The 26,361-nt window shown below is 39.5% G+C and overlaps 1 protein-coding gene across 1 annotated transcript in view; it reads left to right on the forward strand.

Moving 5' to 3' along the window:
* The window catches only part of AHCTF1 (AT-hook containing transcription factor 1), a 40,923-nt gene extending 15,117 nt beyond the window's left edge, over positions 1–25,806 (forward strand). The window contains exons 8-36 of the mRNA XM_038131307.1: positions 1,864–2,014; positions 2,740–2,872; positions 2,958–3,139; positions 3,612–3,673; positions 4,479–4,607; positions 6,695–6,785; positions 6,872–6,961; positions 7,151–7,291; positions 8,067–8,171; positions 8,294–8,387; positions 8,686–8,809; positions 8,921–8,977; positions 10,155–10,301; positions 11,038–11,225; positions 11,402–11,546; positions 11,637–11,768; positions 12,309–12,456; positions 12,542–12,692; positions 13,234–13,341; positions 13,816–14,011; positions 14,885–15,079; positions 16,271–16,700; positions 17,173–17,272; positions 18,191–18,297; positions 19,485–19,645; positions 20,670–22,461; positions 23,239–23,372; positions 23,811–23,917; positions 24,428–25,806. Coding sequence (XP_037987235.1) covers positions 1,864–2,014; positions 2,740–2,872; positions 2,958–3,139; positions 3,612–3,673; positions 4,479–4,607; positions 6,695–6,785; positions 6,872–6,961; positions 7,151–7,291; positions 8,067–8,171; positions 8,294–8,387; positions 8,686–8,809; positions 8,921–8,977; positions 10,155–10,301; positions 11,038–11,225; positions 11,402–11,546; positions 11,637–11,768; positions 12,309–12,456; positions 12,542–12,692; positions 13,234–13,341; positions 13,816–14,011; positions 14,885–15,079; positions 16,271–16,700; positions 17,173–17,272; positions 18,191–18,297; positions 19,485–19,645; positions 20,670–22,461; positions 23,239–23,372; positions 23,811–23,917; positions 24,428–24,614 — 5,787 coding nt within the window. The 3' untranslated portion in view covers positions 24,615–25,806. The remainder of the gene's footprint in view (positions 1–1,863; positions 2,015–2,739; positions 2,873–2,957; positions 3,140–3,611; positions 3,674–4,478; positions 4,608–6,694; positions 6,786–6,871; positions 6,962–7,150; positions 7,292–8,066; positions 8,172–8,293; positions 8,388–8,685; positions 8,810–8,920; positions 8,978–10,154; positions 10,302–11,037; positions 11,226–11,401; positions 11,547–11,636; positions 11,769–12,308; positions 12,457–12,541; positions 12,693–13,233; positions 13,342–13,815; positions 14,012–14,884; positions 15,080–16,270; positions 16,701–17,172; positions 17,273–18,190; positions 18,298–19,484; positions 19,646–20,669; positions 22,462–23,238; positions 23,373–23,810; positions 23,918–24,427) is intronic.
* The last annotated feature ends 555 nt before the right edge of the window (positions 25,807–26,361 follow it).

Here is a 26,361-nt window from a genome sequence, read left to right on the forward strand (position 1 = left end):
TATCCTCTTAAATGAAAATTTTTAGCTAAGTCTTAGCAGTGACAAGGACAATACCTTTTACTGTGTGCTGTACTGGGGAAAAAAGCAATTGTCTCTATTTCCCTCATGGCTACTGCTTTTTCCATCTGAACAATATAGTGTTAAAATGTGAGACCTTTAACTATTTGGCAGTTATTTGTCTTGGTTGTCTTTTCTGAACAAGGTGTGACAAATGTCAGTTTATACCTCAGAGACTTGAAATGTTTCAGCAGTCTTTAAAATGGCTTTACTAGGAATTCCAGTTGACAGTCTTAGAAAAAAAGCACACAAAGTGATAAAAAAAAAAGTTAGGGTATTTGTGACCTGAAAAACCTGTGGTGTAGTTAAACTAAGACTTGGACCCCTGTACAGACTATACAAGCAGTAGTACATTCACAGGTACATGTTGAAAGATTAGAACAGGAACCAATCTTAAAAGGCTATTGAAGAGAGCTGAGCATCTGCACCCTCTGAGGAGGAAAGACAGGTTCTTCAGCTGGCTTACAGATAAACCACTTAATCGTGTACTTTCATGCTGAGACCTGGTAGCATCAACTTCCAAAAAATCCCCACAAGCCAGTTCTTAATCCCTTCCCAAAGGATACATCACGATAGGATCTGTGCTCCCCAGTGGGCGCTTAAGTGTTGGAATACTTTTTGTGGTCACATATTGGTCAGTATGACATGATGGCTCTCTTCTTGTTGGTCTTCAGTGACATAAAATTTAAGAGTTGTTCCCATTTGCCAGGCCAAGCTTGAGTAAACAAGGAGAAATTAATCTGCTCCTCCTTGTTTGCTGAGTATAAGTCATAGCAGCTTAAAACACTTGTCTGCTTACATGACTGCAGTACATCCCAGGAATCAGACTTGAGGCTATGAAACCACACATCTTTGACTTCATATCATGGTAAAAGTCACAAATGGACCTTTTGGAACATGTGGCAGTGTGTTTTTATAAACATGTGTCAGACTTGAGTCTCTGTTGCCTTCAAGGCTGGTTTAAATCTGCTCAAGTAAGAAAACTGAAAGATACGCTCAAATTAGACTTCCAAAGACCTCTTTTAGATGATCTCAGCAGCTGCTGTATCTTGCAGATGAGTCCATGGTCCTGGAGCATATCTTTACCTTTGTTCTGCACAAGGCTTAAGTACAGTCTCTGCGTTCATGTCAGAGTCTGACCAGTGCAACTCCTTTGAACGCTGTCCTGTTTAACTGGTCTGGAACGTCATTTCTTAATATTTTCAATGCACTAGAGTTCCTTAACTTAGATTTGCTTGCCCTGGTGTGGAAAACATGAAATACGCAGCTTTGGTTAGGAAGTCATCTTTGGCAGGAACTATTTGGTATTACTTTCTCCTTCCCCTCTGCACTGAATTTATGTGGGCGTGGCTCTTCATATATGAATGAAAGCTGAAATTTCTAGTCATTGAAATTAATGCTTAACAGGTTTATGGAATTTTAGTGCTTTATCTTGTGGAACTGTCTTTTGGAATGGTGAACTTCTTTTTCAGGACATCATCTCTAAAATTGATTAAAATTGATTTTAGTGATTAGATATCCTACAGTGAAGATGAGGTTGTTTGCTTAGGCTTCATGTTAGTTTTTCAGAGAGATAGTTTTGATTTTTCTTTTCTGCCCTGCATATATCTGTTACTTCCAAAATTCCTTAGGAAAATAGTGTGAGCTGTGCATGCTTCAGAGCAAAGTTTTGCTAAGAAAATGCTAATATTTGAAAATGTGTGAAGCCTTTTCAGCCAATATCTGATAAAATTTGAGAAAATTACCTCTTTTTTTTTTTTTTTTTTTTTTTTTTTTTTTTTTTTTTTTTTTTTTTTTCCAACCCAGGGTTTGGAATACTGTGATGAAAGGTACAGTTTAGACCTCACTGGTGGAATCTTTCCCTTGAGAGGGCAGACCAGCAATACTAAATTACTCAGCTGTCAGACCATAGAAAAATTTCGCAACCATGCTGACAGAGAGGACAACGTTAATGAAGGTTTGTTCTGATGTCCCTGCTTGGATATTCTGATCGACGTGGTTTGAAAATCTAAGCAATGAAGGCTGTTCCGTACCCACAGTCTTTAAGTCTTAAATACTCGTCTAGCTGACCTTGTTGGGCTTATTTAAAAAGAAGAATTGTTTGCTGAAATTATGTGAGACTTTTTTATTCCTCTGAACATCATTCTTTAAGGGAGAAAGTAGGTTTTATTTTATGTTTGCTGGGATTCTAGAGCAGTGTATGGGGTCATGAGTATAAGGCTGGTCAGTCAGTTTGTTCTGCCAGTTATCTGCAGTGAGCAGTAAGATCATTCTGCCTATTGCTTAGGATTGTTACTGGGGTTTTTCTTTTTCTCCTGCTCAAACTTCTGGCTGCATCCGTTTAGCACCTGGTCACTAGTTGTGTTCCCCAGGTCTCAGTATTGGAGCCAGTTCTATTTGATAACTTCTTTTGATGATCGGGACGAACAACTTGATGAGCTAATAATTGTGTATTTGATTTGTTTTGGAATAGATAACAATTTGAACAAGAAAAAGAGGCAGTGTGATTAAAACTTATCACATGGACGTTCGCTACTCTGTGTATTGTTTTTATCATTGTTAATAAAGTGTTGTGTTTCATGAGTGAAAGAACAGAATTAAGCCAAAATAAAAAGTAATGTTTTAAAACCAGCAAATATCTCATATTTTCTACAGTAAGAAACAATGTTTTGTCTTTGACAGTAATCTCTCCTGACACCAGTGTATCAATCTTCAGTTGGCAAGTGAATACCTATGGTCAGGGAAAACCATCTACTTATTTGGGAGTGTTTGACATCAATCGCTGGTATCATGCTCAAATGCCAGACTCGCTGAGGTAGGTTTTAATTAAGAGGTTTCAATATCCCTACAAAAGGTTAATTTGAAAATTGCTTTTGAACATTTGCACTGTTTTCTTCAAGGCCGGAAGAATTCCTTCATGATTGCCCCTATTTTGCACTGTGGTCACTGGATCCTGTAATAAGCATGACTTCTCCAAACCTCATTTTGGATATTCTGGTACACGAGCGTAGTCTGAGTCGGGGGGTTCCTCCTTCTTATCCACCACCTGAACAGTTTTTTAATCCAAGCACCTATAATTTTGGTAGGTATTTCACTGCTTTTCTTTTAAATAGTGGCAAGCTTCAGTGGAGGTCAAATGCCACTTCAGTGGTTCTCTTTCTTGTTCATTGTTTGTCACACGAAAACCAAGCCAAAAAAAAGCCCCACAAACCTTCTCTGACCTGACTACTTTGTCCTGACAAGGTACTTAGTCTTGTGAAACATATGTGACAGGCAGCTGAGTTTTGGGTTTTGGGGCTTCTGTAACATAGCTGGGGAAGGGGTGATGGTCCCAAAATGAAATGCCTTTGAGCTGAGGCCCAAAGCACAGCACCTGGGTAGCACTCAAGCTTGAGTTTCCAGAGACAGAGAGTCACTCCTTTTTATGGGACATGTGTAAGTGATGAGATGGAGGAAAGGGGTGCTGGAGGTTTGTCTTTGCAGATAGCACTAATTAAAAAGCATAAACTGGTGATACGGTGACAAGGTCTGTCAAATGTTCCTTGTTTCTGCAGATGTGACGTGCTTGCTCAGCTCGGGAGTTGTTCACATGACTTGCACTGGCTTCCAGAAGGAGGTGACCTTTTTTGCTGTATTGAGAGTGTCACGAGATGCACCTTTACTAACTTTTCTCTTGCAGTGCTTTGAGTGTCAGAGACCACTTGATGCTCACACTGCCCATCCACATGCACAGCTGCAGTCCTATCCTGCCAGTTTCATGCAAATGGCACTGTTCTAGGGAGGCATGAGCAGGGATTGAATGGCCAGAAAGGAATTGCAGCGCTGCTGTAGTAGGAAGGAGGAGTGTGGTGGGAGCTGGGGAAAGTGTTTACTTCTTTGTATAGAGTGGAGTTAGGGTTTTGATCCGTGATGAACTTGAGAAAGGAGGACAGCATGGAGAAAGGGAGAAGTGATTTAACTGTTGTCGAAGAGATGCATGTTTTTCTCTCAACCTTGGCCAAATTATAATTTCTCAGCCACTGCACAGTTAAGGCCAAACTCTTTGAAATTAAGTTCCAGCTCACTAATTATACCCATATAAATCATTTTCCTCACAAATGAGCATAGAGTATTTCAAAGAGTGATTTGTAGTTGTATTAGTTTTAACTTCTACAGAATGTAATTTGTGTCAGGGAAAAGCTCGGCTTGTGTATTGACAGAGAGGCTGGAAAATAGTTTCTTGCCTTCAGCATTGGCAAGGGTTTTTTAGGATTTTTTTTAGAAACTCAAACTGTTAGTGTTGTGCTGTCTTGAAGACTTTACATAGCAATGCTTACCAAAATTGCTAACCTAAAGCCTACTGCTACTAATGCAGCTTTCTGACGGTCTGAGTGATCTTAGTGATTGAATGCTATCTTAACCTGTTTTGATTGATGTTTCAGACCCTGAAGTTTTTGAAGAAATCTGGTCCTTTAATAAGTGAAGCCATTCGTGACAGCTACTCTCGGTGTCTTGTAGCTGGCTTGCTGTCTCCAAGACTGGTTGATGTCCAACCATCCAGTCTGAGTCAGGTGGGTGTACGCTGGGGAATCCAGGGGGAAATACATCCATCTTGTCTGAAGGCTGTAGAGGCTATAAGACCATGATTTTTGATTGCAAGCTGCTCTGAGAGGCAGGTTTTGACGTACAGTTAGCAGAAGTAATAATATTCTTAGATCCAGTCTTCTGGCTGTGAACAACCCTGAGAGGTTTGTCTTCAGTGACCCATCTGTAAATTCCATGCCCCGGGTCTGCCTGCGGAAGCATTCAGTCAGTGCTGGGCATGTGCGTCAGAAAGCAGCTGTCCCTGGGAACAGCCTTCATCCTTTTCATGCCCTCAGTGTCTCAGAGCCTTGGGTGCAGTGAAGTATGTGACCCTGATGGTGCCTCCCTCAGGTGTGCACTATTGCAAACACCATCTTGCTGCACTAGACATTATTTCCTTCCAAGGAAGTGCTAACCAGTTATAATGGTGTCAGGTAGAGAGTTACCTGACAATTGCATCACCACTTCCTCTCATTTTCCCTTCATCAGTAGGTTTTTCTTCATCCTGTCAAAACTGATCTTTACCTCTGTAGCCTTTGCCTTGAGCTGTGGTAGCTCGATTTCCTCCTCTTAAACTGCTCTCTTGCTGCAGCACCTGCATCACCTGTATCTCTCAACAGTGCTGCATTCTGTCTGTCACCATAGTGGCTTCACACCCCTCTCTCGTGGGTTTTCCATTTTTGGTGCAGCATCTTTGTTTCTCATCTGAAGATTTTAATGAAAGAAGGAGCCTTTGTGATGAATAGCCCATCTTTGTCCAGGCAGGGTCAAAGCTGAAGGGTTGGATGGTCATCATGGAGTGGAACAGCAAGCAGTAGGAAGGGGAGAGCAGTCTTCCCCCTGCCTTCATCTTCCTGTCTGTGAGATCCTTCACCAGACTGTGGAAATGTGTCAGGAAAAATAACACTTCTGCATAGTGTGATAGCTAAAACAAATTTGGCAAGCAGACCCAGCCCATAGAATGCTTATTTTGCAAGCCTTTTTCATTCTGATTAGATTTTCTGATATCAAGTCTGGTGCGAAGTTACTTGGGAAAGCAAGAAATTTTATGATGACCTTTGCTGAATTGTGACTATATTGTTCAGACACTGCATTAAGCAGGGATTGCCTTTGGATGCTAGAAAGAGAAATTTCAGAGTTAGGTCAAGTATCTTGGAATTTTGTTTATTACACTAAGTAGCATTTGGCATGTTTTCTTGTCTGAAATGCATTTTCAGAAAATTATGGAAATACCCTATGTCTTCTAATGTGTAGAAATTGCTCTTAAATGTAATTATTTTACTTGGAATGCAAACTTTTAAAACTCGTTTTAAAAAAATTTGAGGAAAGAAAAAAAAACATGCAGGATCATTTCACATGAAAGAAAGGTCTGAGCTTGAATAAGCTGCTACATTATTTCCCATGTGTGTGCATGCCTCTGCATTATCCTTCTCAAGGACTGCCATGGCATTAGAATACAGTAATTGAACAGGCTGAAATTCCAGCTTATTAGAACTGAAATGTTTCACTTCTCTTTGGTACTTTAACAAATTGTAACTGAATGCTTTGGCTGTTGAAGCTGCTTCCTGTCTTGCTACTCTCAGGAACTGCTTGGCTTCAGCTTCACTGTTTCCTTGCAAACACAGTGGTGTTTGCTCTGTCCCCTTCACGAGTTCCTGATGGCAAAGGAGTGTGCCCAAAGTGCATAGTGGGTATTAGCAGAGGATGTTACTGAAAAGAGTTAATTGTGACTCTGTAAATGGAGACTGAAACCCTGAGGCACAGAAATGGAGACTGAAACTAGCCTGTGTGAAATTGAAATGTCAGAGGAAAACATTACTGCGTTCCTCAAACCAACAAGCAGTGCAGCCTGTGGCTAGAATGAAGAAAGAGTCAAGAATATAGAACTAGGTGCATTTGCAAGTGGTGTCTGAATGGGTATCCAGTTAGAAAGAAACACTTCTGTCAGTGGCTCAGGTGGTGTTTGATTCAGAGCTACTATATGGGTCACCAGCAGAAACTCCAGTGTTTATCAAGGTGAGACTGAGAGGAAAGAACTGTGAGGTTGTGATTTGCTTTTGTCTGTTCTGTTCAGGAGGAGCAGTTGGAAGCAGTGTTGTCAGCTGCTGTGCAGACAGGTTCTTTAGAACTTCTGACGGGATGCATTAAACACTGGACTTCTGAAGGTAATGCTGCTTCCATTGTTTGTATGTTGTGTCTGTTTTGGCTAGGAATTGCAGCTTCATGTCCTTTTTGTTTTCTGTTTTTAAAGAGCAGCCAAGTTCTGCTGTAAATTTACGGTTTGTTCTTGAGTGGACGTGGAACAAAGTGATCTGTACAAAAGATGAACTGGACCAAATATGTGAGTAGTGGTGTGGTGACTTTTGAAACCTCGAGTCATTCTTTGTAAGGGATCTTCTTCAGTAGTCTGCCAGTGTATGCTGCTGGTTCTTTAAGTGGTTCTTTAAGTCTCTTGTGGTTGTTGAAGTGTTTAAGTTGGAAGTGTGCAGTTGCTGTGCTGAGTGATGATTTGATGTTTCTCCTTGACAAGGTGTTCCGCTGTTTGACGGCTCTTGCAACTTCATTGACCCACAGACATTACAGTCCCTTCAGCACTGCCAGCTGCTGCTGAGCAACCTCAGCACAGTCCTGAACTGTTTTCTAACAGAAGCCCGAGAGCTTACTGAGAAAGGTTGGTGAGAGCACTGCTAGGCCTTTGTTCTGATGGTTAAGATTTGGAAGGATGTTTGGGTTGCAACTGTGGAGCCAGGAGCTGTTGTTGTTTTGGGTGGCTGGGAGAGAGTCAGGTTGAGCTGGGAGGGGGGGCTTAAATCTGAGCAGTTGGGATTTTGATTTAAGCCACTTTGAGTTGAGGGGAGCAGCTTGTTGAGGAGTTGATGAGGCTGGGTAGGGGAGGCTACACTGGTTCAGCACTGAGCTGAGTGAGCACCTGGGTGGCAGATGCAGCACCTGAGTGTGGCAGTGCTGAGAAGTGTTCCTAATTGTTAGTTAGCAATTGACAGTTGTGTGCAAATTGCTGGGAAATACAATAGAAGCTGAAATGAGCAATGTGTAAAGCAATTTCCTTGAGGTTTTTTGGCTTCTGATTTTAAAAATCATTGTTGGGATATTGAGAGGAAAAAGAGGACTACAATCTCTTTTGCTAAAGTAAAAATCTCTGCTACATGGAAAACAAACATCTTCCTCCTTCCTTATCTAATAAATAAATAAGGTTTTAATTTTTCAATTTTAATCTTTAGTGATTTTGTTTCTTTGTAGTGACTGGTTTTTGTTTTGAGGGCGAATTTTTTTTTTTCTTCGAATTCATAAGTGATCCAGAGGGACAGCTACATGTTAGAAGAGTTCCACCATGGTGTTCTATACTTTCTGTTTGTTCTGCAGAAGGGAGCTTTTTAAAAAGGAGAGGAATTGCAATATCCACATCATCTTATGCTTTTTTTTTTCAGGGTTTACAGACTTGACAAATAAGCAGATGGTAACCAGCCTCATTTCTTTGTATGCACAAGTGGTCATCTGGTTCTGTCGATCCAGTCTCCTTCCCGAGGGTTTAGGTAAGCAGAACCTGTAGTACCAAAACACTTGAGGTTGTGTGGCTTCTGTCTGTCTAGACCAAAGTTTTAGTTGAGAAATGTGGTCTTACTTCTTTAACTTGCATGTACTTTATCACCTGTAGATGATCACATGCATTTGTCCAGACCTTTCTACAATTACCCTCTGATTCAGAGCTACTATACAGGTCACCGACAGAAACTCGAGCGCTTATCAAGGTAAGACTTCGAGAAACCTCTAGAAAGCTGCCATTGTTAGACTGTGTGAGAGTGGTTATTTCTGCAATTAAAACCCCTTGTCTGCACTCCTTGGCATTACACGTAACAGAACAAGAAAGCAAACCTGGAACCCAAAAGGTCATTGCAGCTCTTCTCCTGGGTTTGTCCATTGGACTCCCTAATTAATAAGTTCATTGTGAGCTAAGGACTGTCTTTCCTGTGACTCTGAGGTCTGTGACACTGAGAGGCTGGCATGAGTGTTTGACTCTGTGCAAGCCCTTGCTCCCTTTTGTTGCAGAGGCAAATGGGATTCTGATTGCTTGATGATTGATGGGATGGTTTCCCAGTTGGGAGAGGAAGTGGAGAAGTTGTGGCGGAGAGATGAAGGCGGCACTGGGAAATACCCACCTGTTAGTTTACACGTGAGTGTTCTGTTCACTGAAAACCCCAGCAGCAGCAGCAGCAGCAGTCCCCTAAAGCCAATGATGGTGAAAGACAGGAGCATTAGAAAACCTTTTCCTCTTTCATTTCAGGCACTGCTGGATCTCTATTTGCTAGAAAGCATTGAAGAAAGCGACAAACATGCAATTGTATCCTTTCCCGATTTTGTTATTACTTCTTCAGTGTGTGCACATAAAAGTTTTTACATACTTGTCACCTGTGTGTGGTTAACAACACTTTTAAATTTATTCCTCAAACAGAGTGTGAGTGAACACATTTAGAATGGATTAAGTCCTAGACAGAAGCACTGCTTAATTTCTTTCTAGACTGGAATTTTTCTGATTTCTTTTTTAAGTGTTTTGTTGTGAAGTCTCTTCTCATATGAGAAAACATGTTCTGTAAGTTGTATTCAAGATAAAAACCTCACTTAGTTATTCTCAAATTTTAACACAGTTACTAATTTTTTTGAGATACCCCTATACATAGCATATGACTGCTGGTTAGTGTGGTGCCCTAAAATGTACTGTTTCAGAGCAAAAGGGTTTGTAACAGTGGTTTTCCAGTCGCTGATTTTTGCCCAAATCATTTGTTTCCCAGCCTTGCTAACAGTGTTTGGTTTTGGGGGTTTTTTTTGTGTAAAAAGTGCAGGCACACTGAATATTCATTGGGCAGAAGCCTAATTTTTAGGCTGCTGGAACATGCAGACTTACAGAATGTTTGTTGGCTAAACCAAGAGTGGAGCCTGGAGAGCAAAGGGGTTAAAAATGTTTATAGTCCCAAGCAGCCTTACTCAGACACGTCCCTGACATGGGATGTCAGAAAGGGAAGATGACACTTGGAGTGAGGGATCCACATGCAGTTTGAACACAGTTTCAATCAGTCAGTGCTAAGTTCCATTGTAAGGGTACCATAATTTGTGTTGGTTTTGTGAAGACAGGAAATGAGGAGAATAAAACAGCTGTAGAACTTGCTTTCTTTAATAATTAAGCATTGGATGTTGAAGTGTGTTGAGTGTCCAGCTGGTAGCTTCACTGACGGCAGCAGAAGCCTGGGTTTGTAACAGCAGTATAGAAATACCCCATATCTGCCTTTCTGATTGCCTTACAGAAATCCACAAGTGTTTCTTTCTGGAAATATATTCAGAATACAGTTTTGTGATTAGCACGTGACTATTGATATAATGGGTTGTAATAGCTTGAAATAGCAAGAGCGATACATTAGGATTTTCTGCTTCCTATAATGATAATATTACTATGTTCTGCTAACTGTAATGTGATACAAGTTTTTGGTCTTAGCAATTTATTCACCTTAATTAGGTACTCTCAGACAATTTACTTGCTGCTGGATATTATGCATTCCTTTCCAAATAAAACAGAAACTTCAATTGACTCCTTTCCAACTGCCTTTGCAATCCCTTGGGGTCTTGTTAAGCTGATTCAAGGGTTTTGGCTTCTAGATCACAATGATTATGAAGTAAGTATGAAACAGTTGAGTTAGACACTCATTGCACTGCAAAGCTGTAACCAATAAAATATTTTTAAATTGGTACTTAGGTATAAGGAGCTATTGAAGCATTGGAAGCTTTTTTTTAACACTGGTCTGACATCTTCAGCAACAAGTTATGATTTCAAATTTTGCTTTAATTACTTTGACAAGAAATTGTTTGAAACAAAGGAGTAATCAACTTAAATAATGCTTAATATTTGAATTTTCAAAGCTGACTGTGGTTAGGTTTTTAGCAGACTGGTTGGGCACTGTTTCTAGAAGAGTGTTTTTGGTACTTGAAGCGTGGAAACTGATGGTAGCAGGAACATTTGAGATAAAAGACTGCAGGAGTGATGTTTCAACCTAATAGCTATTCTTCCTCATACTGAATGTTGTTCTTGTCACAGTGCTGATGGGACCAGTTTTTTAATAGTGTGAGTTATCAAGTTACGTATTTATTAAAAGTGATGTCTGTACACAGGGTTTTGTGAACTTAGAGAAATCCGAATTGCTCCTCTTAAAGCATTCACTTTGTTCTGGGTGGCTGATTTTTTTTTTTACCCGCCAAATACTGAAGAATTTTTACTGATGTGTCCTGGATCAAGTATTTTGTTATTTAGATATCTGAGTTGGTCTAACCCACGTCCAGCCTTGCTGCAGAAAGTTTTGACTCTTACATGGGTGTGTGTATCCATGGTAATGAAGCTGTTCTCAACTTGTCCAGAATTCCCTGGCCCTGCTCTTCCATCCGGCTACACTCAAGACTGTGTCATGGCAGCACATGAGGATAATTCAGTCCCTCATGTGCCAGGGAGAGCACAGGCGTGCCCTCAGGTACATGCAGATGATGAAGCCGTCGATGTCCAGCAGCAGCGAAGTGCGGCTGTTCCTCACCGTGTTGTTGTCCAACAGGTAAGGAAATCTCCACTGTTTTGGCATTCACCTACTGGGAAATGTGGAGAACTGCTGACACAAACGGGGCTCCTCTCCGTTTCCTTTGAGCTTTGAATGGATCCCATCACTGTGGGGCATCTTTTTGCCTTAGGTGGTGTTCCCATTCCTTTCCATGTCCTAAACCTTTACTGCAGGTGCATGGTGGAGGCTTGGGGTCTGTTGCAGCACCACACCACGAAGTTAAACATAGAAGAGCTGCTAAAGCACATGTATGAAATCTGTCAGGAGATGGGGCTGATGGAGGATTTGCTGAAGCTGCCCTTCACAGACACAGAAAAAGTGAGTTGGGAGAAACAAAAAAACCCTTGTCTCTTTGGCAAGAGAAGGGGCAGACTTGTAATGATGTTTGAAACATGTTATTTCTCACAGGAGTGTTTGGAGAAGTTTTTACAGACCAAATCTGGTGTTCAGAATCATGAATTCCTCTTAGTCCACCATCTGCAGCGTGCCAACTACATCCCAGCACTCCAGCTGAATCAGTCCATGAAGGCCAATCTGATGGTAAGGGTAGCAGTCCTGCTGAGTGAAATATGAATTAAAACTAACAGACCATGACTGACTCCAGTTAAAACAGTTTGTTTGCGTCTGCGGAATAAATATATATCTTGTCTTTTCATTCAGTTTCTCAAATCCCACTGTTATGTATGGTTTAGGTTATGGAAGTTGTTTGTGTTACTTGTTTCTGTGGAGTAAAGAGTATGTTGTATGTCTTGTATCTGGCTTTTACCTGGGAGCAGTCTAAATGCTCCACAGGTAAAATTTTCCCTATGGGTTTTAGTTGTGAGTTTTGGAGTTATTTGGGGTTTTTACGTTTTCAGGTTTTTTTACTAGTCTTCCTTGCACTTATTGAAAACTACCAGGTGAAATTGGTGTGTGCTCCTGGGTGGAACCTAGAACTTGCTGTGGTTCTGGTGGTTCTGTGGATTTGTTCTCCTTTGTTTGTAGAGCAACTTTAGGCCTTAGTTGGAAAGAGCAGTTATTTCTGTGCAATGAACTTCTGGTGAATTGTTAACTTCTTGCTTTACACATTTCCTTTGTCAGAATGATCGTGATCCTCGCTTGAGAGAGAGAGCAGTAGCCAGAAATTCTCTGTTGGACCAGTATGGCAAGATCCTTCCCACAGTTCAAAGGAAGCTGGCAGTAGAGAGAGCCAAGCCGTACCGTTTGCCTTCATCAGTCTTAAGAGAAGGTAATTCTAGAGAAGGGAACTAGGATGTGCAGCTGGCCATTGCTTTGATTACACAAGGCTGATACTTCTCCCTCTTGCTTTACAGTCCCAAGGCCAAAGCCATTATCAACAGCAACAAGGCAGGCTAATGCAGGAAATGTGCATACAAGAGCAACTTTCATCAGTAAAGTGCTGTCCAAAATTGGAGAAGTATGGTTAGGAAATGAGCAGAAAACCAATACCTCACAATACGATAGGTAAGCAGCCTTTTATAAAAGTTACTCTTAAGCTGCGTGTTTGCAGAGGGAGGTGGAGAAAGAGTGAGTTGTAGGGGGAGAGAAAGAGATTTCACTTTGAATTGTGTTCCTTCTTTAGTGGGAAGGTGGACATGAATAAAGCTTTGTTTTGCATTTCTGCACATATATTATATAACAGCTAACAATCAAATCCTCGTGTGTAGTGTTCGCAGAGTTTTTCTGCTATGATAATCTTCTCTATACAAATGCACATATTTACATTATGGCAAATGTGTTTAAGAGACTGATACTCAAACTGTTTGTCACTATCATGAAGCTGTTGGTGCACCAACTTTTATAGAATCACTTGTGTGATCACATAGTAATCTTTTACCAGTTCCTGCTTGGTTATTTAAAAATAAGCAGAATTAGTAAGAGTAGAGAAAAGGCTTATAATTGTCAGGTGATTGTCCTACATGGGATGTACCTAAATAAACTTTAATTCTAATATGGCTGGACTTTGAGGGAATGAAAATCAATTACGTTTTCATTTTCCTTCTAGTCCTAGAACTACAGAGCCAGCAGTCAGTACACATCCTCTCCCTGGTGCAGAGTTGCCTGATGCATTTCTTGGGACACCTATTACAAAACTTTCTCAAAAGTGTTCAAGGTATAGTAGATCTACAGACTTTATATTTCAAAATTGTATTCTTTATCATGTATATACATGTGCAGGTGCATATGCTTTTTTGGTTTACTAAGGATTCTGTTTGATTTAGTGTTGTATCTCAAAGAAAAAGTCAACTTAGGGACAGAATTAGGTACGCTATTTGAAATGGTCCCTGCATTGAAATGTAGATGAGTTTTCTCCACTGCTGAGAATTAGGTCACTTGTACAACATAAAATTGGGTATTCTTATGTCAGAGGCAGGGATTTAGGAAATTAGGTATAAAATGTAAAGAAATGAAAAAATGCCCCAAAGTGCCTGTCACTTGTTTGTGGGACTGATAGATCACCCCCTGCAGTGAGGTTGTATTTCTTGTTCGTCCAGTGTTTTTGTTCTGTATCATCTGAGATAATCACAGCATGCTTTTTTTCCATTTATTTATTGATGTTCCCAGTTTAAAATGAGTATTTTAACAGGTTGCTGGATTTGGTGGTTCGTCCTGTTCCTTCCCGCTCTGTGGCACAGGATGAGAGCCGGCAGTCCCCGTGCACAGCTTCTACTTCTTTTGTGGCATCCAGCCCCCTGAGATCAAATACACATCGCTCCAGCTCCCAAAACAATCTGCCAAGAGCATCAGAGCTGAATTTACTGGAAACTCCTCGTGTGGTCAAGGTTTGTATTCTAAAAACTCAGTAGCAACCAACCAAATTAAAAACTTCTGAGGTTTGTTTTAAGTGAAATCACCAAAGTATTTAGTAGAAGTGTGTCTGGATTGAAATTTTCACTATGCATGTGGTTATTACATACACAGCCCTTTTGGAAGCAGTAAGTTGGGAACAGTCTTTAAGCAGGAAAATTTAGTTCTCAGCTGATTGCAGTGGACAGCTTATCCCATAGCTTTGTGAACTAAATTTATTTTTACTGTATGGAAGAATTCCATCTTTTCACCTTCTTGTGAAGTAACATCCATACAAATGAACTAGTTTCATCCTCCTCTTTTGAAACCTTTTCACCACTGTAAAATAATCTAAGATAAGAATAGCTGAATGCTTCTACATGAAGAAGTGTAGGTATTTCTGCAGCAGTGTCACTTCCTCTTGTGCACGGCTGATGAATTAATAAAAAAAAAGCTGTGTCTGTTTCTTTGCAGAATGGCTGTCAGATGCAGTGACTGAAAACACTGCTGTGCAGAGTAACGTTGTGTGCCTTTTATGAGAGCAGTGTAGGAATTGCAAAAGTTAGTGGGATAGGAGATAACCTTGCAGAAAACAAGATGTCATATCCTTGTTTCCTGAAGAAGTAATTTTGAAAAATAACTTTTATTTTGTTGACATTACAAAGATGAACGAAGGGAAACATAAAAAGCATGTATTTTTATCTTTAAAATTTTGGTTTTTTTGGAAGAACAGTGCAGAGGCAAAACTTTCTGCTGCTATAAACCCAATTCACAGTTCAGGGTAATTATATTTTTTGTAATTTAAGCACAGTCTTCTGTTTTGAAGTTTTAACTGGTTCTAAATTAAATCTCTTCATTTCTTTTCCTAGAGAGCTAAAGTTTTGGCCACATCTCCTGGTTTTCCTGGGTTTACTCCTCAGTCTATTCTCAGGTCCAGCCTTCGCACTACACCCCTTGCAACTCCCTCTGCATCCCCAGGACGATCAGTTACTCCTCCATTACGGGCAAAGGAACCTAGAATATCTTTCAGGGAAGAGAGCTCACATGCAAAGTGGACTGTTGGGGTAAGCTGGACTGCAGTTAGTGAGTTTTGCAGATAATGCTGTGATTTAATTTAGACTTTAGTTTGCCAAAACTCCTTATACTGAGAATCTGGATTGTGAATCAGAATGGCAGAATTTGGTAAAACAAAAGATTGTGTTACGCTAGACATTTTGTAACATCATGTTCTTGCGGGAACATATTCGTAACAAACATCAGGGACCACGGTGGGTTTTACTCAGATGTTGTTCAGAATGTTAGTTCACCTTTCAGCTGTACCTTTCAAATGGTAGTGTTGCAGGAAGGTAAGGAATATAGATGGAGCCTCTTGCTTGGTTTTGTTAAGTTTTGTAAATTTAACATCTGGGAAAGTAACAAAAGTCATAAAGACGCATTGAGTCTCAACCTGTCATTTTGCAACATTGGATTTACTTAAATGATGGTAAAAAGAGACTCCTGATGAAGTGAACTGTAGTGTTTTGTTCTCTCAGGCCTAAAGTTTTCGGATTTGCTTCTTGCCTTGCACCAGGGATAGCATCCATGTAGTTTTCAAATGCACTGGGTCCATCTGACCAGCTGTGGTCCCTTCTGCTCCTGCAGCTGTGTAGCTGGATTCTGTGGTTCAGCCCATCAGCCAGTTGCCAGCATAATGTGCCCAAATGGGGGGCACAAGAGTGGCATGTGCTGCTGTCCCATGTGTGAGTAGCTTGTGTATGTTACAAGGAGCTACTCAATTGTAACAAGATGTACTCTCTCCAGTATGAAATTCTTACTAATCGTGGCACTTTGGCCAGATTAGTTTGCTTGTTCCATGCCACAGGCATAGTTGAACACCAGCATATTTTAGTAGTGCATATGTGTTTGTTGAAAAGGCAACCATGAAATAGAGAAATCTTGAGTTAGGGTTTTACTAGGGAAAGATTTGTCTTCCCAAAAACACACTAGTAAACCCAGTGAAGAGCCTGAGATGACATTGTGAGCAAGACTGATTTATTCTTAATTCTTCAATATCATGGAAACTCAATAAGCAATCTAAAGTGTAATAAATTTTTACACTCAGCCTTAAATCTAAGATAATGCTAAAATGAGAATTAATTTTGCATTGCCTCACTAAGAGGACATGTGGAACTTAGAAATACCAGTATTTGTTGGGGTTTTTTGTTTTGCTTTGACAACAAGCAGCCTCATGTTGCCAATCTGAACTTTTATTTTAGATGACAGAAGATGATAAAGCACTATTTGGAGCTTCATCTGAGCATCATCATGGCTTGGTAGAGGATGCTTGGTCTGAAAGTAGAACTAAACCAACTCTGTTTACTCTGAGCAGTCCTGGGGAAGATCATGCTGAATTGCAGGAGTCTTCAGAAAGCATACCTGGAGATGATTTGGAGAAGATGGATGTCAGCAAGGAAAATAGTAACTTCTCTGTCAGATCAGACCAGACTACTTTGGAGTATCATGATGCAAAATCACCTGGTGATTTTGAAGATGATGTCATCTTTATAGCTGCTAAACCAGCTAATTCTTCCTCTGAAGAAACTGTTGATGTTCAACAATTGGAGAAGGAGGAAGAAAGTGAAATGATTGAAGATAAACCTTTCCATATGAAACAACCAGATTCTTCAGGACAAAGAAAAGAAGCAGGTACGTTTCATCCTGTGATAACGTAAGTTTCTGAATTTTTCAAATGTCTTCAAAAGATGGAATTATTGAAGAGTGCAGCAATTAATGATGAGTTTTCACAAGTGCTCTAGGCTTTTAAAATTACCTCCATGTTTTAAGTCCTTTTTTTGGTGTAGTTGCAGCTGGAAGACAACAGTGTGGGAGTTTCGAAAGGGGTGCATGTTTAAAACTTCGTCTTCTAGTTATGTTCTGGGGTACTTCTATAATTTGTAGGAATTTTTACATTATTTGACTGAAATTATGCATCAGGCTTCTCGTTCTGCTGGAAAGAAGAATACAGGCCATCTGGGCACTTGGAAGTCTTGGCAGCATTATTTTGTTAAGTTGCTATCCTAGGTGAAATGCCTAAAGGATCACTTCAAAGTCATATGAGCAGTTTAGAAGAAGTGGTGTTGAGTGCAACAGGGAAGTCATCTGTCTCTTCATTTTGTAGGATTTGTGGAAGAATCAAATCCTGAATATCATACCCTTCCTGAGTATAAGTCGGTGTTTAAAGCTGCTGAGGCTGCAACTTCTGGGGCTGGAAATGAAGGGTGAGCTTATGAAGTAGATACATCTTTGGGTTCACACAACATATAGCTGCTGGCTTTTCTGTGTTGGAAAAACTGATTGTGACCTGGGATTAGTTCTTTCCTGTGTTCTTATATGTAAGGGCCTCTCTATTCCATTCTGTCTGTGACCAGAAATAATCTGGCATGAATGTAATGCATATTGACTAGCTGTCAATTTGAGCCTTTTTTTTCCAAATCATTGCACACCACAAAGTATGATGATAAAGACTTCATTCAACAGTCCCATACAGACCTTGTGAGAGTTATGAAGCAGATACTGTGAACATAAACCCTGGAATTTTTTTTCTGAGAATTGTGTAGTTAAAAATGAATCCTAAGATTCCTGTAACTTCAGTGGGTTTATTTTGGAGTTTGAATGCTTTCTGACAGTATTTTTTACACTTAATTTTTGTTTTCTGTGTGTGCTCAACTAGCATCTATTTGTTTATGGAAAGGGAAGCCATTTTCTCACCAGGTACTGTAAAAGCTGCAACTGCTGAGTGACAAAGACAGAATGTCAGCAATGAGAGAACCCTTAATTTCAACTGGTAACTTTCACCTATACAGACTTATGTTCAGTTGGTTCTGAACCTCTTACTGTAGTTGCCCTCTTTCTACAGAAGACAAATAAAACATTATCTGTAATACACCTCTGTTATATTATTATCTAGTGTTGGATAGCTGGAAAGAATGTTAAGTATTTGATTCATTGCATAAAGTGAGTTACAAAGTGAATTACAACTTGAGTCACAAATTGAATTATGTTGATAGAGGACTTCCTAATTTTTCTTGTATTTTTTGTGATTTGAAACTTGAAGATTTTACAGTGAGAAAGTAACTTGTAAAGCTCTTAAAGGTGTGCTTTCAAACTTTATGATGAATTTCTCTCTTTTCATGAAGTGCAACAACTTACCAGGAGTCTGAAATGACCTCTTCATCAGAAGAAAAAGCCATACTGGTTGCAACAAATCCACAGCTTGCTGAATCCCCGGAGGCAGACAGTGAATGTATGTTGGAAATGTTCTGTGTGGTAGGGTAGCAGAGCTCCTGAAGTGAAATATGTAGTTTGCCATAACACTGTAGGTGTCTCAGATTGAAATAGTAGTAGCACGTTACTGCTAACTTTCATTAAACTGTAGAGAGAACACCCTCCTTAAAGAAAGTCCTTGGAGAAAGTGCATAGTGAATCTTTTTATTCTCAATCAAAATATTGAGATGCTGGTAGAACTTAAAGTATTATAAGGAGAGATCAGTATTTATTTTAATGTTGTACACCATTACCAATTTGTGTGCCATGGGATGTGCTGCTTGATTTACTATTTTAAAAGATGATGCATCCTCAGTATTCAGACTGAAGCAACTGTCTACCAGGGTGCCTTTCCAGCCACATTTTTCTCTTTTTTGCCCCTCCATGGCCTTGACAACTGATTTTCTCCGCCTTCTTCCTTGCTGTGGAGCGGCATCCTTTACCCAATCTCTAGTTGTCACCAGTTAAAACCCAGTTGAAAACTAAGCCCCACATAGCCAGTCACTCATTTCCCCTGGGTGAATGGGGGAGAGAATCAGAGAGCTAAAGGTGAGAAAACTCATGGGTTGGGATAAAGACACCTTAATAGGGAAAGCAAAAGTCTTGCATGCAAGTCAGGCAAAACAAGGAATTCATTCACCGCTTCCCATTGTCAGGTGTTCAGCCATCTCCAGGAAAGCAGGAAAATGGGTCATGGGAAAGAAGACAAACACCATAACTTCTACTGTCTCCTGCTTCTTCCTTCTTTCACCTGCCTTTTATGCTGAACATGATGCCATATTTTATGGGATGTCAGCTGGGGTCAGGTGTCCTGGCTGTGTCCCCTCCCATCTCCTTGTGCACCCCCAGCCCACTCACTGCTGGCATGGTGTGAGAAGCAGGAAAGGCCTTGGCTCTGTATAAGTGCTACTCAGCAGTAACTAAAACATCCCTGTTATCAACACTGCCTTCAGCACAAATCCAGAATAGAGCAGTACCAGCTACTATGAAGAAAATTTCTATCCCAGCCAAAACCAGCACAATAGTTTTAGCTTTTGGAGAAAGCCCAATATGTGTGGCAGGATGGAGAACCAAATTGTTTGCTCTTGCTAGCTCTGTTACTTCTTTTTGCTTAAACTTACATCATTTATATAAAGGTTAAGGTAAAATTACATAAATCTCTTCTAGCTGTGATAAGTATCCTTGACAGTGAGGACATGGTCAGTGCTCCATCTCAAAATCGCCTTGAGGGCAAGTGTGTGGATTTACCTGAAGAATGTAACCCTGAAGCAGCTGAAGCTGAAGAAGTCCCTGTTTCTAACAATCCTCCAAAAACTGAGGAAATCAATGTAAGTATACTATTTTCCCATTTTGTACACAATAGGACAGTTTGCAAAGTGAGGACAGACCTGTTGTACTGACTATTTGGAGACACTCAAAAATGTGTCTGTTTCTTGAGCTGCTTAACACAAATTAAAAACCTTAGTGTTGTAAGGGCAGATATGTTTTTCTCTTCTGTATTCTCTGTTCCTATAACATGAATGGGACCTGTCAAGACTTAGGCCTTTGAGAGCAAACAAAACCAAAATAAAAGCCTAAACTGTTTTTGAAGCCAGCTAGGTATTAATTTGATTTACTTGAATTCAAACTTTATTTTACTTTAAAAATAGTTTTAACATCAAAAGACAATAAGAAAGTTACAGGAGTGCCGCTTCTTTGTACTGGTAACCAGTTACCAAAGGACAAAAAGATGTGGGGACCAAACTCAGAATTATTTAGGTGCTTAGGTCATTTGTTCCTTCTTAACACACAGAATTTTCAGTAATGAGTGCATTTTGGTGTCAAGATATTTCTTCAACAGGTGGGGGTATTTAGAAACTATGTGTTATCTCATGCAATCCAAATGACTCCTCAAAGTGCAGTGTTGAGTTGTTGGATGTGATACCAGGCCAGTGTAAGTGCTACTGTCAGAACTATCATGAGTGAAGCTTTAAGCATTGGGGACCCAATTGTATTTTACCCTGTCAGAGGCAGTGGGTCACTCTGGCTGTGGAGCAGTGCAGAGGGCACTGCAATGTGATGGTCACCCCTGGTTGTGTACACACCTTGTGTTGGAAAACTGCTGCTGGTCATGGGCAGTAGCAAATGGTCAGTTCTGAAGAGGAATATCAGAAACAGAGCATGTGAATTGCACACAGGGACTGTTCTGATCCGTGTGCCTCAAATACATAAACGCTTAGCTGGAGTACAGAAGCACATTGTTTCACATATAGGGGTGGTCTTAAGGAAACTGTCCTCACTTTCATCTAGCTCAGTGTGAAGTTAGTCTGTTTGGTATTGAATAAAGTATTAACAGACATTTTTTAACTTTAGGTTGTAGAAGATACCTCAGAACCAGCACCTGAAACATCACCATATAGTGAGCTAGATCCATCAAGTGTTCTTCATTATAGCTATGAAAATATAGAGCAACAGTTTGCATGTGATTTGCCTGATAATAAAGATAGTGAATGTGATGCAGCTGAGGGAGATGGAGACCTTTTTCTATCTCAGAATAATTTTACCTTAGTTTTGGAAGGAGAAGAAGGGGAAGCAGAGATGGGAGACCCTACATCAGTAGATGCTTCTAAACCGGATGACACAACAACAGAAGAAAAGCCTGTGACGAATTTAGGAAATACTGAAAGCCAGGAGCATGTTACAAACTCAGTGTCCACTGTAACTGGTGATCAGGAATCTCAAAACATTGCAGAGTCACTCCCATATGTGCCTGAACCTATTAAGGTTGCCATTGCTGAGAACTTACTGGATGTAATCAAGGACACGAGAAGTAAAGAATTTACATCTGAAGTTGTAGAGCAGACAATTCATGAAACCATAGGTAGAAAGGTAACTAGATTCCAGAAGGCAAAAGCTCCCTTAACACCTGTGCTAGAAGCAGTGGGAGAGGAAACCAGCAGACACCATTATGGCACTGCTCCAAGAACACGCACAAGGGGACAGCTGGGTAGAAGTCCGGGTGTTCTGTCAGCAGGCACTCAGCAGCTGCTGAAGACAGACAGCCCTGCTCTGCTTGGACTCTCTCCTCGGAGAAGTACCAGGCGAACAAAAGAAGCATCTGAGACTCCCAGGCTCCAAACAGAGGAAAATGCTCAAGAGGAGCAAGTACCTGTGACACCTGTTACTCCTAGGAGAGGTAGGAAACCTAAACTGTCTAATTCAGAAAAAACAGAAAGCAGCCATTCTGATGGACAAACCTTGTCTGACAGTACACAGCCTGTTACTCCCAGAAGAGGATTAAGGAGAGCAAAGGAAGCTGCATCTGAACTCCAAGAAGAGGCTAATAAGGAAACGCCTCTTGCTGAAGGTAGCATTATTGCTTCTTTTGCTTCCAGAAGGACTAAAGGAGGAAAAAGTTCAGCTGGAAATCCAGGAACTGACAAGACTGATACTGATCATCAGATAAAAACTGCAGTCAGCCCCAGTAGAAGTGCAAGAAAATTGAAAAGCTTTAATTTACCGTTTACTGAAGACACTGTCAAGGATCAACAGGTGCAGCTTAGTGACCAACTCCTTTTACCTGTGCCAAGTAAAAGAGGCAGAAGAAGAAAGATAAGTTCATCAGAAGTTTCAGAAAATTCTGATCTTGATGTTTCTAAATCATCGCTTCCTCAAACAGAATTTAAACTTCCTGTCACGCCTAGAAGAAGTGCTAGGAAGGCAGCACAAAACCTCTTGGCAGACCCAGAGTCTATCTCTTCTCAGGAAGACATACATTCAGGTGTGAAAGTAGAAGCCCTTGATACTCCTAAGAGAAGAACTAGAAGAGTGCCACACGAGAACCCAGAAAAAGTGGATACTCATGAACAAACTCCTGCAGAGCCAAGCGAGGAGCCAACCACACCCAGGACTACGGTGAGGACAGGGCGTCGGGGCAGGAAGAGGAGATCAGTGTCCGAGGAGACCTCCCAAGGACCTGGTGGCAGTCCTCTGCTGCTTGAAGACATAAACCCCTCAGGACGTGATCAGACATCGAGAGCTCTGACAGATCGTGTTACAAGAACTAGATCCCGCAGGGCTGCCATCCATCAGAAACTGTCTGTTGAGGAAAATGAGGCTTTCCTTTTCTCTCCTCCTCTCACAAAGCTATCCAAGAAATTTGAAGGTAGGTGCACTACGTCTGTATGCAAAAGAGGCATAGCCTCTTCTTTAAACCACCGAAAACAAACTGTGAGGATGGCTTTGAGTATTGTAAAGAATGTAAGCATGCAAAAGAAAAAAATTGCCAAGAGGCAGTTCATCTTTTGGCTGAAGTCTGTGTGACTGCCGGCTTAGTTCTGGTAGAAATAGATTATGAAGCTGATCTAAGCCATGAAATTAAATTTAAGCTGTATATTTTTGTAAGGAACTTAATTTCTGTCACATTTTGAAAACCAGAGGTTATTTGTGAATATGTGATTGCCACCGCTTCCCCCACAACAGGGAAATAAAGCATGTGTATGTCCAAATTCTGTTCAGTTTTTAAGTTCAGATGAGCTTCATCTTGCAACAAACTGTACTGCTGTTTAATGATGTAGTTCTTTATTGTGAGTGTATACTTTGTCAGTGAAATTGCTGTACACAGGAGTTTTTTAATTAGAGTACATGATGAAATTTTTTGAAATGTGTAAGGACTGTTGATGCCTCTGGCGTATAATATCTTTGATTATGTAGGTGCAGGTAAAATCACTACATTGGCTTAGTTTTGTTTCACTATTTATGGTAAAAGAATGAATCCCAAGAGGCAGTTACTGGGGGAAAAAGGCCTTTGCATGGAGCGTTTATAAGCTGATTGGACCTTTATTTTGGGAAGCTATTCTGCTCTTATCTGTCAGCTGTAATTTAATATTACTGTCCTTCATGTATAATGTATGTGCATGCTAACAATGCATTGTCGTTCTAGCTGGAAAAACAGACCATCCTGTGCAGTTCCAGGATTTAGACCCGGATTTGTCTTCTCAATTTGTCTTTTCACCCCCTCTTTTGAGGTCAAGGAGAAAAACTGTAGCTAGCATTTCCCGAATTGTGAAAGAAGCAGTAAGTAAAAACTCCAGTTGTCCTATGTTCTTGATTTTAATTCTGTACCATTTTTTGAGATTATGCTTTGCCTTTTTTATTGGAAACATATCTAAAAAGAGCTTTAAATGAATCAGCTAAAAATTTTATTGTTTTTCTTCAAGAAAACTAGCTACGAAAGTCAGTTTTGAATCTGTGTAAATCAAGAATTGATAAATACTGTTTTGCCTTTAGCAAAAGGCACAGTGGCTCTCTTTAAACTTATTTGGTATGTTATCTGTTAATTTCTGAATTTTAACTTTTAGGGTGGTAAAATAATTTAATGTGGAAGGTTTGTTTTGCAAACAAAGGGCGCTTTTGGAAATAACTTCGGCATGATTTTGTAATGAAAAAAACATTATTATTCCGTAGAAGTTGAAGAACTTGTTCATGAGTAACATTTTTGTTGTCTTAACATAGGAGCTTCCAGCTAAAGAGGAAGAGGATACTAAATCCATAGAGTCCGGGGAAAAGCAAAAATTGAAGAGAGGTAGAACTCCAAAATCAAAAATGAAGAAAGCAAGCAAGTATGAAATAAGTTTTGAACAGTTATTTGCATTTCTTAATATGATGGTGACTCAGCTGTTAGGTGCCTAACTACTTTGTCCTCACTTGGCTGAGCAGGTCTTCTCTCATTCCATCAGCCTGTCCAGCTTGCTGGTCTAATAGGCACCTTTCCCCATTTAAGGGTTTGGTTTGCTAATGGAAATGGAAGAGGGAGGGAATAGAAAAGGGCAGGTGGATAGTAATTGCAGTGGTGACATTGCAGTGCTCTAACATTGTCTTATTCCACCTTGTGAACTCAAACTCTTCCAGTTTAGCTTCTCATACAAGGTGGGAGATGGCCAGACAATGACTAAAAGGAATGAAAGCAAAACAAACCTGATTTATGTACCTTTTCTTCCTTAATTCTATCTACAAAGAAGCCCATGCATTTATTTTTTTTTAATTGATTTTGCAATCCTATGTCATTTTTTTTCCTCAATTAAATACTGTTAGTACTGAAAAATTGATTTGATGCCTATCCTTCTTTTCAGAACCACAAAAGATTCTTGGTCACCTCCACCAGTCGAAATAAAATTTATCTCTCCTTTTGGAAGTCCAGTGGATGGATCAAAAACCAAACAGAAAGAAACTACAGATGCAGCAGGGAAGACCCTAAGAAAGAACAAAAAAAGACTGTCTAATTTTCCAAAGCCAGTTGTGCGCCGGAAGATGCTGTAACTGTTTTTTTAAGTTTATGATGTACACCACTGTTTGTAAAGTCATCAAAATTGTGCGAATTAGTAAAAAGAAGAAAAATCATCTAATTTGGAAGAGATAATTTATATAAATTATTGTAAAATTTCATTTAAAAATGGTCTTCAGTAAGTAACTCCATATGGAGTGTGATTTCCTCAGTCAATGCAGTTTTCTATTTTATATTAAGACTTCATACATTTATATAATATGTAAATACAGCTTATTTTAGGAATGTTAAATAAAACTGTATACTTCACAATGTGCTTACTGTCTGATAGCTTTTTGAGGGAATATTGGGTTGAATGACCTGTATTGCTCAGAACTTTTAATGTTGGTTTGTGGGAGTACGGACTCCCAAAAGCGATTCCAAAAGCTTTTAAAAAGTTTATTTAGAATTCCTGTAACAAGTAAACATTTTAAACATACTAGTTTTAATTTTAAAATTATGTTTGATCTTCTGGCACAAATAATTGGGGTTACAATACAAACTGGTAATTCCTTACATTCACGGTTAAGTTGTACTGTATTGAAGTCAGAATGTAAACAATTGTGTTTTAAGCTGTGCAATATATTTTCTTTGTATTTGTCTTAAACTTTGGGAAAGCTGCTCTTTAGTTCATAAAACCAAATCACACCTCAGATGTGTCTTTATTTCTTAAAATTTGTTGTCAGCAAAAAGTTAACTGTACAGATGGTGTGATGCTTACAATAGCATATCAGATTTAAAGGGATAATACCCAGATACTTTGAAATTTGAGCCAAAATTATTTTCGCAATATGACTGCTACTATAATTGAAATACTTACTGTCTGTAAACATGCTTTGCAGTATTTGAAACCTGCATATCACAGCACTGAAAACCTGATGGTAAAGCCTATATAATAGTCTGAAAAAGGTACAAAAATGTACAGAAATCTTAGTTACAAACCGTATTTTTGAATAATTATTTCATTAACAGTCTTGGGTTAAGGAGTCTATGTCCCTCCAAAGTTTCAATTTGTATAAATAAAGTCACAAACCTATTCTTTTAAAAGCAGACATGGAAGTACTATTTTGATGTGCGGTCTTTTAGACAATGGATTATTTTTCTGTATGTTAATTTATATATGGATGCAACTTTGAAGACTACAAAATGGTGGAACCTGATATTAAACTTTTCAATTAGTAAAAACTACTACAGTTATTTAAGACATAAGTTATTTATTAACTAATAGCTTGTACATAGTGAATGAATGTATTAATAACAGAATAAGCTTGTGAAAGAAGATTGTTCTGGGGCTATGATTTTTCTATCTCAGAACAGATCATTCTAGAGAAGCAATTGCATGCACTTGAATATTTTTGTCCCTGGGGAAGTATTCATGACTGAATGAAAGCTTAAAAAAAAAAAAGTCAAAAGTTTGAAATGTGAAAGTGGAACTAAATTGAGACCTTTGAGTCAAATTAGTAATTAATTTTTCTGTGTATTTTGTACATGAGTGACTGTAAATATGGTCAAAGAGGAGAGGGGAGGGAAGTTTGGCAATTTTTTATATTCACATTTCTCAGAAGTGCAGTGAAAAGCTCAAAATTGGGTAAAAGGTCAAATTTTCAAAATTGGAATAGAATACAGATGGCAAATCTGACTTTTTTGTAGTGTGCAAGAGTATTTGTAAAGTACTCTGATTATTGTCAAGTTGAATTGACTGATGAAATGCTATTGAAGATTGCTTAATAGAGTTTTAATGCA

Source organism: Motacilla alba, chromosome 3, assembly GCF_015832195.1.
Source record: "Motacilla alba alba isolate MOTALB_02 chromosome 3, Motacilla_alba_V1.0_pri, whole genome shotgun sequence".
NCBI classification, from domain to species: Eukaryota; Metazoa; Chordata; class Aves; order Passeriformes; family Motacillidae; genus Motacilla; species Motacilla alba.